At 42.6% G+C, this 15,143-nt stretch overlaps 2 protein-coding genes across 5 annotated transcripts in view; both read left to right on the top strand.

The window, feature by feature from the left end:
• Positions 1-7,931, top strand: part of gba2 (glucosidase, beta (bile acid) 2) — a 173,270-nt gene extending 165,339 nt beyond the window's left edge. The window contains exon 18 of the mRNA XM_072459126.1: positions 7,917-7,931. The gene's annotated coding sequence lies outside the window, so the exon portion shown is untranslated. The remainder of the gene's footprint in view (positions 1-7,916) is intronic.
• Positions 2,856-14,988, top strand: cd99l2 (CD99 molecule-like 2). 4 transcript variants are annotated; one of them, XM_072459132.1, is made up of 10 exons: positions 2,858-3,064; positions 7,388-7,450; positions 8,342-8,404; positions 8,589-8,681; positions 9,142-9,228; positions 11,817-11,899; positions 11,981-12,011; positions 12,078-12,197; positions 12,840-12,905; positions 13,399-14,988. In XM_072459132.1, the coding sequence occupies exons 1-10, from the start codon at positions 3,004-3,006 to the stop codon at positions 13,458-13,460; spliced, it is 729 nt and encodes a 242-aa protein (XP_072315233.1). In that variant the 5' UTR covers positions 2,858-3,003; the 3' UTR covers positions 13,461-14,988. The 4 variants fall into 4 exon arrangements, with proteins under 4 accessions (XP_072315235.1, XP_072315233.1, XP_072315234.1 ...); XM_072459131.1 differs by having other exon boundaries at positions 2,859-3,064; positions 11,817-11,885; positions 11,961-12,011; XM_072459134.1 differs by lacking the exon at positions 9,142-9,228 and having other exon boundaries at positions 2,856-3,064.
• Positions 14,989-15,143: the final 155 nt, after the last annotated feature.

Genomic DNA, 15,143 nt, shown 5'->3' with positions numbered 1-15,143 from the left:
GTGTTAATACCGTGAAGAGGGAACAATAATGACTCCATGACTCCTCTGATCATTTGTCTTAAAGGTGCACTATGGAACTTTTCTAGTCAAGGGTCCGTCACCTGCTTGTTAACATGTTATTGCTTTGATCAAAATGTCCCACAGTATGACTTTACTTATCTATCTAAAAGTGAGGCTTGTCCCTGGTCACGTGACTGGTTCAGTCCAGCGTCACTTTCAAATAAAAGCGCGTGGGTGTCGCAGGTATGCAAGTGGTGAAGAGTTAGAATAACAGTTCAGTTTAGTATTTCAGCTTTATTAATCAGGTTAGTATTTCAGATGACACGTGTTTGTATTTCAGGTTTATTATAACTCAGGTTTGCACGCTCTAATATAAAAGGATTGTGTGGATGAGGTTGCTAAGCGTTGTTTGGAAACGATTTGCCTCATAATCCGTGGCAGTGCCTGGTTCTGGGAAAGCTCAAAATTGATCATTTGTTTGGGTTGGAGAGGGTTTGACGTTAAAAAGTATTTTCAATTAAAATAAAGTTCAATGTGGTCAAAGGAATCTTGCAATAGTTGAATACTAATATAAAAATGGCCACTATAGCTCTGTGTGGCTGACATGTCTTGGGAGCAGGAGAATGTGAGCTCCAGGCTTGATCAGGCCTTATTGTTGTACCATGTGACACCATCTGTTGTTATGGAATAAATATGCATCATCGGGTAGATGATTTGTATTTTGTGTATTCATGTTGTTTTCAGAATCAGAAAAGGTTTATTGCCATTGCCGATGAACAGAATTCACAAACATAAGAAATTGCTTTGGTGATTCGGTGCAACATAAAACAATGAGAAAACAACCTATATAAAGTCAAAAAGAAAAATAATTTAAATCTGCTATAGGATAAAAATAAAAAGATAAGCCTTTATTTGTCCACACAATGGGGAAATTTCAGTGTTGCAACACAAGTAGACACAGAAGTAAAAACAGGTAACTTAAAATAGGCTTACTATGTACATAAAATGTACAGTTAAATGTACAGATGTTGTGCAGAAAGTGAACAGTGCAGTGAATGATTGATTAAATTGCAGTTAGAGTGTCAGATGTTTAGAAGTGTTCATGAGTCCAATGGCAGAGGCAAAGAATGGCGGGAGGTTCCGGATGGGCCATAGCCTCCTGTCTGAGGGGAGTGGCCTCCTGCCTGAGGGGAGTGGCCTCCTGCCTGAGGGGAGTGGCCTCCTGCCTGAGGGGAGTGGCTCAAACAGTCCATATCCTGGGTGAGAAGGTTCGGCTGTGATCCGACCTGCACGTTCCAGAGTCCTGGAGACGTACAGGTCCTGCAGAGATGTCTGCAGCCGATCACCTTCTCAGCAGAGCGCACAATGCGCTGTAGTCTCCGTTTGTCCCTGGCTGTGGCTCCAGTGTACCACACAGTGATGGAGGAGGTGAGGATGGATTCAATGATGGCCGTGTAGAACTGCACCATCATCTCCGCTGTCAGCTTGGCTTTCCTCAGCTGCCACAGGAAGTACATCCTCTGCTGAGCCTTCTTGATGAGGGAGCTGATGGTGGGCTCTGATGGATAAGAGCTCTTCATGGGTGTAAGAGCTCTTCATGGGTGTAAGAGCACACTGACACACAATTTACGAACAAGAACAGACAAAACAAAGTGCACCGAAACACCCAGGCAGCCGTCAGCGTCGCCATCTTGCATATATATATATCTGTATATGCATATCTATTTTCTCAATAAAACTGGTTATTATTTGGTTTGTGACACTGCACTGTCCTACATGCATTACATGTATTGATACAATTGGCCAAAGCCTCAAAATGTTTATGGGGCTTCATTTGGCCATCACTAATTGAAAGTAAATGTGTTAATAATGTTGTTGTGAATGGTTCAACCTGGTTATTTTTAATGTCCTAGTCACGTGATTGTTATCAAATGTAATGATATCTGACTTTTGTGGTCCAAAAGTCTGAGAGAGTTCAGGGAAAAGTTTCTGGGCGATGCGCTTCAGTAAACACAATATTATGGAAAAGTTTGAAGCGGACTCTGGTTGACAAGTGTCCGGACTATTCTCAGTTTGGATGGGCAAAGTGAAGCCTCATCAAAAAGCAAAGCATTTGAACCAAACGTTTCGAAGCTTCAAAACACAGTTCGAAACACTTCTCCAGAGTGACATCTAGTGGTATAACAATGGACTTTCTATGTGAAATGGTTGACAATAAAATAACTGCATTTTAGTTGTGTGTTTTGTTGAGGCAACTGTAGTTCTAGAATAATAATTAATATAAAAAAATTATATTTGATTGACATTCAAGGTTTTACTTAAAAAAATTGACCTACATTTTCCTTCTGTGAAGGGACACAGTATATCTTATTCAATTCTGGTGGAACAACTTCCACTTGCTTGTGTCTCTGGAGAAATCAATATTTTGCCTTGAATGCTCCAAAGTATGGCAATAAACGTATCGAGTGGTTAAGCAGGAGGTGCCACCAGGCCAAGTTACAGGCCGGATCTATGGAGAGGAGACCCTGTGCTCAATAAAAGGCACATTTTAAAGGTATTTTGAACATTGAATTGATGTAACATTCCAGGCAAAGCAATTACATCTCCATGGAGACAAACTTAATGACCCCACCACCAAAATATAGACGGTGCACCTTTAACTGCCTCGAATGTGCAGTGTTGTATCATCTAAAGCTTTCTTCTGTCACACTGTCTGAAACCAAAATGATTCTTGATGAAATGAGAGTGACTTTATTCGTCTCTGTGCCAAACACACACAGAGTTTGTCAAAAAGAATCCCTCCAAAATAAAAGTCACCTCGCGCTTTCCTTTATTTTGGCGCGTCACTCCGGATCTGGCACAGCGTGGGCGTGGCGGTGACAGTGAACGCCTTGACTGCGGCGCAGCGCACAGACCAGACCGGCCGGTGACTGTTCAGAGCCCGTTATTCCGCCGAGTGCCGTCAGCGTGTTGCGTGTGGAAGTGTGTTCGGACGCCGCTGCCATGTCTCCCCGCTCCGTTCTGTCCCTCTGCGCGCTCGTGGCTCTGCTCCTGCCGCTCCAGGGTAAGCCTTTGTCCCGCACACACCTCCGAACCGCACGCCACATGTTCGAGCCTTTTGTGCCGCACTCTCAGGGCCCCGCACCGGCCCCTGTGCCAGACGTTAAACACACCACCCACGGTTACGTTTGACCCGGTTTAAGTTTGGCACGGTTTTCACTCTCCACTTTTACGCACCAGGTTTTTTTTTGCCTTTATTGGGGAAAATGGTCCATGTGCTGCAATTTTGTGAAGGCTGCATTTTTAAAAATCTGTAAAGCTGCGACTGAGAAGTTGCACATTTGGACATTTGTGTAGAAAAGGTGCATTAAACGCCGTTGTGTGTTCCCATTGCGTTAAATAGTGTAGTTTGTGCAAAAGAAGAAGAGAAGTGATGGGACTCAGAGTGATGCTGGCGCCGCCCACAGTGAGGCTGACTGTGGAAACGCCTGATGTCACTCCTCTCAGCAGCAGCAGCAGCAGCAGCAGCAGCAGCAGCAGCAGCAGCAGCAGCAGCAGCAGCAGCAGCAGCAGCAGCAGCAGCAGCAGCAGCAGCAGCAGCAGCAGCAGCAGCAGCCATGTGCATGAGGAGGATGGTGAGGAGCAAGATGGTGGATGTGTGGAGACAGGAGAGAGTCTGCTCACTCAGGCAGGTGAACAAAAGGCCAGGGCACAGAAGGGGACGCACCTGTCTGGACCTCCACCCTCCTGTTCACACTGTCTTTCTCTGTCTGTTGCACATATAAAGCCGGTGCCGTGCCATCTTCAGTTGTTTGGTGTTAATAATGCAGTGAAATCTCCTGCATGCATATGCCCTGGTTGGCCAATAGGGATTAAGCACTGAGCAAGTAGAGGGGTCAGAGGTCAGCAGAACTTCACTTTGTATTCTTGAGCATGTGCTGTTAAAATTGATGTCAATCGACTGTGGGAAGTTAGACGTGTGATTTCTTTCACATTGTAAGGAGCATGATGAGTACTAAAATGTAATTATTATTGTGACTGAATGAGCTTTAAAATGTGGTGACACTAAGAAATGTGTATGTGTTTGAAAAAGGGTTCTAGCCACATTTCTAAAACAGAAACGGGAAGATTAATTTGTGATTTTATACATTTTCAGATGACACCTTTTTTACAGTATCATTTTGAAAGTAGATTTTTAGACTAGGTATCGACACAGGAAGTGGTGAACTTCTCCATTTCCTTTCACATATTCTTACATTAAACCTTAGCATTACTAAGAAGTGTGGACTCCCATTCCACAAATGACAAAAGTAGCAAACCACAGCGCGGATAAATCATATCAAACCCACGGTCACTTAATGGAGAAGATCAGGAGAAGGCTGAGAAGAATACTTTAGCTTCAGTAAGATCTAATTTAGTTGACCCATACCTAACTCAAGTGGCTCTAACACTTTAGCTTGAGAAGTAGAGTAGAAAAGCAAACTCCTGACTTGTTCTGATTCGAGCTTCTGCCTTTATCCAGGCTTAGGACCGGCGCAGGAAGTGCAGTGACGTGTGAATGAAGGAGCAGACGGTATTACAGTCTCATTATCTGATCCACTGGACTTTACCCGTACAATTACTTCACACACGATTAGTTCAGGTTCGTCTTAATTTCTGCGTTTTGTTTCCTTGATTATATTTCATAATTACTAGTGCTCTGTGCATTGGTAATCTTGCATGACATTAGTTTCCATGACACCACTGGGGAGGTGTCATTAATTAGAGCTTTAGTTTATTTATAATTTAAATGTTGAGTCATGCCAGTGTAGAGGTGATACAGGATGAAGCCGGACACGCCCAGAGGCAGCTCCTACACATATTAGGAGACTCTGAAAGTGGTTTGTTGACCTTCTCGACATCAAAATGTGAATATTATTACAATAGTAAATGTGGTTTGCCAAGATGGTTCTCCATTATATGTACTGGTGCAGTCAGTCTCGTCGTTTCCTTTTTAATTTAAATTAAATCATTAACACATTACTCCTGTCTTGTCACAATAATTACTGACTAATTATATAGTTTATAGTGTGGAATATTTTTTTTATAATGTTATATATTTTTACTAATGTTTTTATTTGCAATCCCTGCATTGTAGCATGTGTTTTTTATTTTAATTAGGGTATTATTAATATAGTTGACAGTGGTGTAGCATGGCCGTCAATAATATTAGTTTATTGCAATATTTTCTGCAACTTTTCCAGTTTGCGTCTTGTGTTTGAAGAAGGATTGGGAAATCCACAACTGGTCAAATCTGGCAGCAAAGAACCTGACAAGACGAGCTGGAGCTTCTGACCGTGTTTTAAAGGATGGCTCAAATTCAGATCATGAATTTCCCTATAAAGACTATAAAGTGTACCCTTTTTAACTTTTTAAATACAAGTTTATTTGAATTCTTTCCTAAACAGTGGACTTGATTGTTGGTCAAAACACCGCCCCAACAGCTGTGCTCGCTCTCACTCGCCGTATGTCAGAGTGGCATCCAGTGAAGCCCGGGGTCTTTGTTCCCCTCAGCTTTTGTGCCTCTTCATGTCAATAATGCGCACTACAGTCCCGGGCGCAAACAAAAGGATTATTCTCTCTATGAGCGCAGGGTAGTGGGCGCTGGGGGTCCACACACAGAGCACACACACACACACACACACAGAGCACACACACACAGAGCACACACACAGCGCACACACACACACAGCGCACACACACACAGAGCGCACACACACACAGAGCACACACACACAGAGCACACACACAGAGCACACACACAGAGCACACACACAGAGCACACACACACACACACACAGAGCACACACACACAGAGCACACACACACACACACACAGAGCACACACACACAGAGCACACACACACAGAGCACACACACAGAGCACACACACACAGAGCACACACACACACACACACACAGAGCACACACACACAGAGCACACACACAGAGCGCACACACACACACAGAGCACACACACACAGAGCACACACACAGAGCACACACACACAGAGCACACACACACACAGAGCACACACACACAGAGCACACACACAGAGCACACACACAGAGCACACACACAGAGCACGCACACACACACAGAGCACACACACAGAGCACACACACACAGAGCACACACACACACAGAGCACACACACACACAGAGCACACACACACACAGAGCACACACACACACAGAGCACACACACACACACAGAGCACACACACACAGAGCACACACACACAGAGCACACACACACAGAGCACACACACACAGAGCACACACACACAGAGCACACACACACAGAGCACACACACACACAGAGCACACACACACAGAACACACACAGAGCACACACACACAGAGCGCACACACACACAGAGCGCACACACACACAGAGCACACACACAGAGCACACACACACAGAGCACGCACACAGAGCACGCACACACACACAGAGCACACACACACACAGAGCACGCACACACACACAGAGCACACACACACAGAGCACACACACACACAGAGCACACACACACAGAGCACACACACAGAGCACACACACAGAGCACGCACACACACACAGAGCACGCACACACACACAGAGCACGCACACACACACAGAGCACACACACACACAGAGCACACACACACACAGAGCACACACACACACACAGAGCACACACACACACACAGAGCACACACACAGAGCACACACACACAGAGCACACACACACAGAGCACACACACACAGAGCACACACACACACACAGAACACACACAGAGCACACACACACAGAGCACACACACACACACACAGAGCGCACACACACACACAGAGCGCACACACACACAGAGCGCACACACACACAGAGCACACACACAGAGCACACACACAGAGCACACACACAGAGCACACACACACAGAGCACGCACACAGAGCACGCACACACACACAGAGCGCACACACACACACAGAGCGCACACACACACACAGAGCGCACACACACACAGAGCGCACACACACACAGAGCACACACACAGAGCACACACACAGAGCACACACACAGAGCACACACACAGAGCACACACACACAGAGCACGCACACAGAGCACGCACACACACACAGAGCACGCACACACACACACAGAGCACGCACACACACACAGAGCACACACACACACACAGAGCACACACACACAGAGCACACACACACACACACACACACACAGAGGTCCAAGTGCCCCATGTCCGACTCACACAAAACACCAGATTCAGCTCACTGTGGAGGAAAGGGCTGCACTCAAAGCTCCAATAATCACGCTCACTTTCTCTGTGTTCTGCAGTGATCTCTCAGGAAGGGTTCGACCTGGCTGATGCTCTTGATGGTGATGATGCTAAAGGCAAGTGTGTGTGTGTGTGTGTGTGTGTGTGTGTGTGTGTGTGTGTGTGTGTGTGTGTGTGTGTGTGTGTGTGTGTGTGTGTGTGTGTGTGTGTGTGTGTGTGTGTGTGTGTGTGTGTGTGTGTGTGTGTGTGTGTGTGTGTGTGTGTGTGTGTGTGTGTGTGTGTGTGTGTGTGTGTGTGTGTGTGTGTGTGTGTGTGTGTGTGTGTGTGTGTGTGTGTGTGTGTGTGTGTGTGTGTGTGTGTGTGTGTGTGTGTGTGTGTGTGTGTGTGTGTGTGTGTGTGTGTGTGTGTGTGTGTGTGTGTGTGTGTGTGTGTGTGTGTGTGTGTGTGTGTGTGTGTGTGTGTGTGTGTGTGTGTGTGTGCTCCGTTGCGCTAATAAACAAACGTGTGTGTTGTATCAGTCCGCACGGGGGAGTGCGCATGCGCACTGCGTTTTCAAATCGCCGAAAAATCGTCCATTGCGCCTTTAAGATATATATATTTTAGTTAATAAATAATTTTATTGCAACTTGAATATTTATTAACCAAATAATCTTGACATCAAAATTTGTAATGTATATTTTATTCAGCCCATTGTAAAATTTAAACTATCTACTCCAGTTTATAGACGTTTTATTCTCAAACATTTTCTAAACTTATTTGTTGACAATGACATCATGTCCCTTCATGTCTGCCATAAGTCACTAAAGATATAGAACAGCAATATAATGAATAAAAACAGACCAGACAATAACTTCACAGTAACTAAACATACTGGTGGTAATAATGGGGGAAGTAACTAGCAATAAATATTGACATATTTTCCATCTTTGCAGCAGCACACAGATGTTAAGGTTGTTTGGTATTATACATGCTCATAACAATAGTTCTCAAGCTTTATTCTAATGTCTTAACAGTGACCCAGAAGCCTGCAGCTCCAGCAGCTCCAGAAGCACCAGCAGGTGGCGCCGGAGGAGCAGGTGGAGCAGGTGGAGCAGGTGGGGAGGTTATGTTAGAAAAATAGTTTCTCTGAAAAATGCGCAAATGTTTTGTCATTGTGTCCATGGCAACACCACATGCAAGACCACAACTTCTCTTCAAACTAAGGCAGTGATGACTCAAATGTATTATCAAGAATGTCTTATGGTGCCACTGTTTTTGTAGGGGTTTCCCTGGAGGAGAATTCTGATGCCACCACCACAACCACCAAAGCCCCTCCCAAAGTGTCCCCCAAGGCCCCAGTGAAGCCCAAACTAGGTAAGGGACAAGCCTCCTGGGAGCCTGGCCTCACCTTCTGCATGTGCCTTACCTTTTCTGTTTATCTCTAATAACACGCGATGTACAACTTCCACACAAGCTGTTCACTTATCTACACACCCATTTATAGATCACATTAGATTTACAGCCTTCACCAGTGAATATTGATGCATATGTCTTGGTTTGTAGCAGTGGCATTTGCAGAATCAAACGTTTACAGTTGGATGATTCTATAGCTTTATTATAATAACCGTTCATGCGAGTTAATAGAAATTGCCTAACAATAAGTAGTTCAGAGCAACATCTAACACTAAAAATAATTCAAGAAAACATGGTGGAAGTTTTGTACCAAAAAATTGTGTTCAAAACGTCAGCCCTTTCATTTTTGTTGTGATATTTTATTCCCAATAATTTCTTTTTCCTCATTTGTTCCTCCCCTGACCTTGATGACCCCTCCCAGTCCCAGCTGGTGATGACTTTGACCTGGCTGATGCCCTGGACCCTAACAACGACATTGCTGGAAAGGATAAGAAAAAGGGTCAGGGAGGTGGGTGTTTCTGTCAGGAGTCATACTCGAGTGTTACAGGATTTGGATTTATACTCAAAAAAATAACTTAAAAAACTTAAAAATACAATGAGAAGAAGGGAATATTTCTAAATATTCTCAGTTGAAACCTCCCTTTTTTATGTCTTTTAAGTTGGTTGATTTGAAGGGCGCATGTAAAATGACCTTTTTTGAGCTTTTAACCATGTTCTGACATTGTTCTCATCAACAAACATTCCTGGAGTAGCAATTAGCCAGTTAGAAAGTCCTCTCCCCTCCGAGTATCAAAAACATTCTATTCTGAATTTCCTAGATCTGTGATGTGACTCTAAGAATGGTTAGCACTAAATCATATAGGGAATCGGGCCGGAAGTTACAAAATCCAAGATGGCGGCGACAGCATATGGCGGCGACTGTTACAGCTGAGGGAATAATTTTCTCTCATGAACCCTGACCACTAACACTAAACCCCTAAACCCTAAGTTTTACTTCATTTGGTTAAAACTAGTTTATACCATGGGTTTGTATTAACAAAAGTGTAGCTAACTCATTCCAAAACAAACTATACTGCAAAAATAAATGGTGAACCGCAAGTGATTTGGGCCGCCATTTTGGACTCTGTAACTTCCGGCCCGATTCCCTATATGATCTAGTGCTGACCCTCTCGGAATCTTCATTTCTTTTTCTACCGTCCAATCACGATGATTACAACTAATTTTAAACTGAGTGGCTCCATCTATTGGCTGCAGATGGAATTAAAGTTCAGTTATTCTGGCGTCTCTCAAGGCTGTAACAAACTAATATTGTCTTTGTAAAACATGAAATGCTAAAGTAAAGGTACTTAAGAGCATGTTTAAAGGCCAATAAAAATATAAATATATGCATAATAGATGTTTTTCAATGGGATGCAACAATACATTTTCCCCTCCGTTCGATCTCGATACATGCATCATGATATAGATATTGTTTTGATTCCAGAAGAACAAAGAATTGTGTCTTATTTTTGAGCTGATTATCAATAAACATAATATCATAATTAGGCCATGTTCCCTCTGTTCAAATGTAGAGGAGTTTTGAGGGTTTTGACCCACACATGTATGGTGTTGTGAGTGTTGTATTGACCAGTTTACTACTACATTGAGTATTGTTTCATCCCTAATATTTAGTAGCCAATTCCAGTTCCCTGTATGTGCACTTGAAAACTGCCCAGGATAAGCTCACTTACAAACTCTTCTCAGAATGATGACACTGATCTGATCTGTTTTCCTGTTAATCGTAATACCCATTTTACTCAAGTAAGCAGTTTGGTTACTTGTTTAACCCATTTCTCAGTCACTTATGCCTTCAAGCCAAGGCATACAAAAGTGAAAAGCCAAGGTTACTTTCATAACCTTGGTTCTCTGAAGAAATGCTGCTGTTCTGGTAAGACATTGAGGCAAATGCTTTTACAGAGAACACAAGGAAATTAAATGGAGTTCTACACTGTTTGTGTAGAACTTCATATCCCACACTTACAAACTACATTTCCAACTGCTTGATATTTGGTCCTGGGTGATCCTGGTCCAGACCAAAGACCAGTTCGTTTGTGGTGTGAAAGTGCTTTTGTTAACAGTGTGATGTAGCCTCATAGCATAACTGCCCAAGTTTTTTGTCTCGATCTACTTCCTACTGTATAGTAGAAAAAGCTTCAGTTGTAGTCATCTGGACTCAGTTTGCAAAAATAGACGTTTCGACTCTCATCCAAGAGTCATTGTCAATAACAGAATTTAGGTCGAGAACTCCGATATTAATACTGTTCTGTGGTAAGACCCGCCCATTGGGAGGAGCCTTCCTGAAGTAGAAAGAGTTGTTTGTTTCAACAGAAACTCCCCCCTTGTATCTACCGAGCTAGCCTATTCAGAATCTTAATGGGCTATTAGAAACCTCTTTGTCTTTGTGTGACCCTGGCTCAACCACCCTGAGTACCTGATTAGCATCTGAATGTCCTCTACCTTTCCAGGGGTTCAGTAACCCATTATAAATAACAGGAAGATTAAACCTTAGCCCTCCATTTCTGTTTAAAGAAGGTCTTTCTTTTTTAACAAAAATAGCTTCCTTGACTCCTCTTTCAAACCATCTTTTCTCCCTGCTTAAAACCTTCACCTCACCGTCTTCAAACGAGTGATTAGAGGCTTCAAGGTGGAGATGCACGGCGCTCTGTGGTCCTGAACTAGTATTTCTTCTGTGCTGATTCCTACTGTATATGTAGGTATGTTTGGTACGGCCCTCGGCCAATCAGAAATATGTGTACACACCACAACACAAAACGGTGAACAACAACCCGTCTAAATTGTTGCAATTTAGAAAAGTGAAAACTTGTCCTGTGCAGAAGTTTAGCCTCCAACAAATGTCTTTCCTGCCTGACTATGACTGGTTTAACTTTTATACTGTACAGCTCTAATAGAAGTCGCCAGTAGAAACAATTTATTTTCTCGAACCTTGAAAAATGACCTGGGCAAACATACTCTGAGGCTTACCTTTCATCTCTTTGTTACTCACTTAAGAACACATTTTTATTTGGCACTTTCCCTTCTTCACTGATGTAGTCTCAGGTGGATTCTCCGACGATGACCTTGCGGGTGTGGGTGACGACAAGACGTACAAACCGGACAAAGGCAAAGGTACAGAATACTATGTAGTCACAAAAACTGTAGCGTGAATGTCCCGTTTGTCTAATGGACAGTGTGTTTGTCCAGGCACCAGGCCCGGTGAGAAGGACCACATCGACCAGTACGACGACAACACCGGTACATAGTGTCTCTCTGCGTACGGTGAGACGGTGAGCATCCGTGTCTGACTGTAGTGTGTTTCAGAAACCACGGCCGAGGTGGGCACCATCGCTGGGATAATTAGCGCGGTTGCCATGGCTCTGGTGGGTGCCATCACCAGCTACGTCTCCTACCAGAAGAAGAAATTCTGCTTCAGTATACAGCGTAAGTACTTCTATCCATACACCTGCCAGCTTGATTTAAATGACTGTTCACTTTTAATCCATTGCTCGGAACTGGATTGTTTTTATTATGACAATTATTACCTGATTTTATACTGTCTTTAAAAATGTGAAAAACAGAGTTAATTTTTAAGTGTTGCCAATGATCCAAACTTATTCCTCATCTTAACACATTCTTAGCATCCTAATTATACATGCGTATTAGTTTATAGGCGTGTTTCACCACATTCAGTGGCCAGAGCAGAGTTCTGCCATCACACTATCTGTATCGGGCATAATTAAGGTTTCTTTATTTCTTGAAATTTGGGAAATTGTGATACAATAATGTGGAGTTTAAAAAAAAATTCTGAAATCAAAATGGAGTGCGGCGCGCATGACGCATCCAGCGCCTGAGGCTGAGCAGAGCCTTTAACTGGCCACACGGGGACCACTTAACCTCTCTAAATATCTGACATTCTGAAACATGACCTGGGCTCACTTAGGACATGACTATACCATAATACTAATACCATAATTTATTTCTGTCCTGTCTCTTTATTGCACAGAAAACCTAGAAATCCTAGTACTATTAATACTATAGGAATATGATATAGAATGAGATGGTAACACTGGCTGTTTGTTACAGAGAGCCTAAACGCTGAGATGGTGAAGTCTGAAAACCCAGATGCTGTGGTGGCCACAGAGCCACAAGGTAAGTTATGTACACTATTTGTGATTTATATGATTATTTTATGAATTTTAAGAATGTTATATGCATGAAATCTCGCTCATCATATTGATGACTACCTTGTCAAAATGCTTTTTCCTGCCTCTGTACCTGGTTTAATGTAGGGGCCTGTTACTATTGTTTGTCACGTACTAGGAATGTCACTATATCAATGTTTAGTGTTACGATGATTAAGGAGGAGAAACGACACGATTATAAGATTATTCACTGTACATTCACTAATGGATCATCAGACCAGCTTTATGAAAAAGTGTCATTTAGGTTTTCATTTTAAAACTATACTGAATTAAAATGAATAAATCTAGCCTCTCAAATGGTCACAATTATAATGTTTTAGTTCTTACAATTATATTGTGAGAACTATGGATTAATGTATAATCCTGACATATGTTCTGTGTGCATTGTGATCATATTTCCTAATACAGTATTTGACCTGTGATTGACTTTGTCTCTACAGTCCAGCAGACTCTCCTGGAGCCGGCCAATGCAGAGCCTCCTGCTGAAGAGAACACAGTGTAGCCTCCTCCAATAGATCCCTCAACCACAGATACACACAAGTACACACACTACCACACACTCACGCACATTCCCCAGATGCTGCAGACGCTGCTCTGAATGTGATTTTTAAACTTAATTTTACTGCTGTGAATCTTGGCTCATACCAAACTTTGCCAGGAGCTTTTGTAAATAGTTATTTATTATTTTGTCTGACACGTGTCAGTCTGCCTTTTGTTTTTACTAACCGGCTCTATGAAGTACAGCAGGAAATCTTTCACATTTGCTTCTTGTTATTAGAACAGCTTTTACATTTCTGGGGCATTTTCAGCGTGTTATAGCACAGAAGGAGCGTGCAGAGAAAAAAGATGCTTTTATTTCAAGTACGTTTCATAGAATTCTTAAAGTCAGAAAAATCGTTTCTGTCGTTAGTTTTTATTCATTGTTGGCCCGTTTGGGTATTTGTCACGTTTTAAACTGGAAAACATTCTCAATCTCATGGAAACCCAGGATTAGTTTGTGGATATAGTAAAAAATAACATGAAAATCATTTAAGATTGTATTGTACCTTATTCTTAGTAAATTAATAACTAAGCCACTTATTCAAACACATGAAGAAAAGTTGTAAAGATGGTGTGGTGTTTTGCCATTTGTTCCTCAATATTTCATTTATGTAATAATAATAGTCAAATAGTAATGTCAGTTGTGTATCTTATAATGCAGTTGCCTTATTTGTATTTCTAAGGTATCTGATTGTGTCTATTTACAGCTTGTATCTTTTTCTAGTTTTTTAGACCGCCGTTTTTGATAATACGAAGGAAAGGAATGTTGCGTGGAGATTTGTTTCACAATGGTTTTGGGAAGAAAATTAAAAAAAATAAATGAATAGAAATAACAAATTCATAACCAGTGCATCTAATGTAGCATTACAAAGAAGTCTGCTTAATGATTCTTCTGCCTTTGATTCAAATTGAGCTCCTGATCAATCAAACTGTTGCCACTGTTGGTTACTGGCTTTTATGTGGCAAACTACAAACACCTGGCATGATTCATGAGCAGCGTGTTCTACAAGACAATAGATCAGATGGAGGAAACTAAAAAATTGTAATTGCAATAATTGTACAGTCGCCACAAATGGACAATCTCAGAAGAGTAACGATGTAATGGACCGTTTACCGTGTGCGGCTCGTGTGGAAATGAAGCGAGTGAATAAACATGAGATGTTTGACGTGATAGTTGGCAGAATTGTACCGAAAAACAAAGTTGTTAGCGATATTAGCAGTAGTTAGCTTCTGGACATGGCCGTGTCTGTGTGCTGTTGTAGAGAGTAGTGCGGCTTGTAAATATTCAGTGTGAAGTTTTGTGTGGTCTGTGTGTTTGGACTATACTCTTGTCTTTTTACACTTTGTACCCAGGTTTGGGCTGTAGCTCAGCGTGCAGCTCAGCAGACACTTTTGCACATTCAGCTTTCTGGTTGTACTGCAGCTTGCGTGGAGGACGAGGGGGTGTGTTCTGCAGTAGACATGGAGACACTAGTGGCCTGTGAGAAGGTGAGGGAGAGGAGAGCCAGACGAAGATTACAGAGCAGCTTGGATCTAAGGCTGCTGCCAAGTATGGATTATGTTTATGATAAAGTCCTCAGCAATTAAGGGTTAGTTGAATTACACTGGGTTTGAAAAACTTCAGCCTGTCCAGGGGGCCACGCAA

This window comes from Eucyclogobius newberryi, unplaced genomic scaffold (assembly GCF_026437365.1).
Source record: "Eucyclogobius newberryi isolate DKJ021-1_F unplaced genomic scaffold, fEucNew1.0.hap1 SCAF_22, whole genome shotgun sequence".
NCBI lineage: Eukaryota > Metazoa > Chordata > Actinopteri > Gobiiformes > Gobiidae > Eucyclogobius > Eucyclogobius newberryi.
This window is presented reverse-complemented; position numbering and strand designations above follow the sequence as displayed.

Excerpts from the sequence above, each read along its gene's own strand:
- cd99l2 (XM_072459131.1), top strand. The coding sequence starts at position 3,004 with ATGTCTCCCCGCTCCGTTCTGTCCCTCTGCGCGCTCGTGGCTCTGCTC. Across the intron at positions 9,229-11,816 it reads TAAGAAAAAGGGTCAGGGAG|GTGGATTCTCCGACGATGAC; the intron begins GTGGGTGTTTCT and ends ATGTAGTCTCAG. Across the intron at positions 12,012-12,077 it reads CCAGTACGACGACAACACCG|AAACCACGGCCGAGGTGGGC; the intron begins GTACATAGTGTC and ends AGTGTGTTTCAG.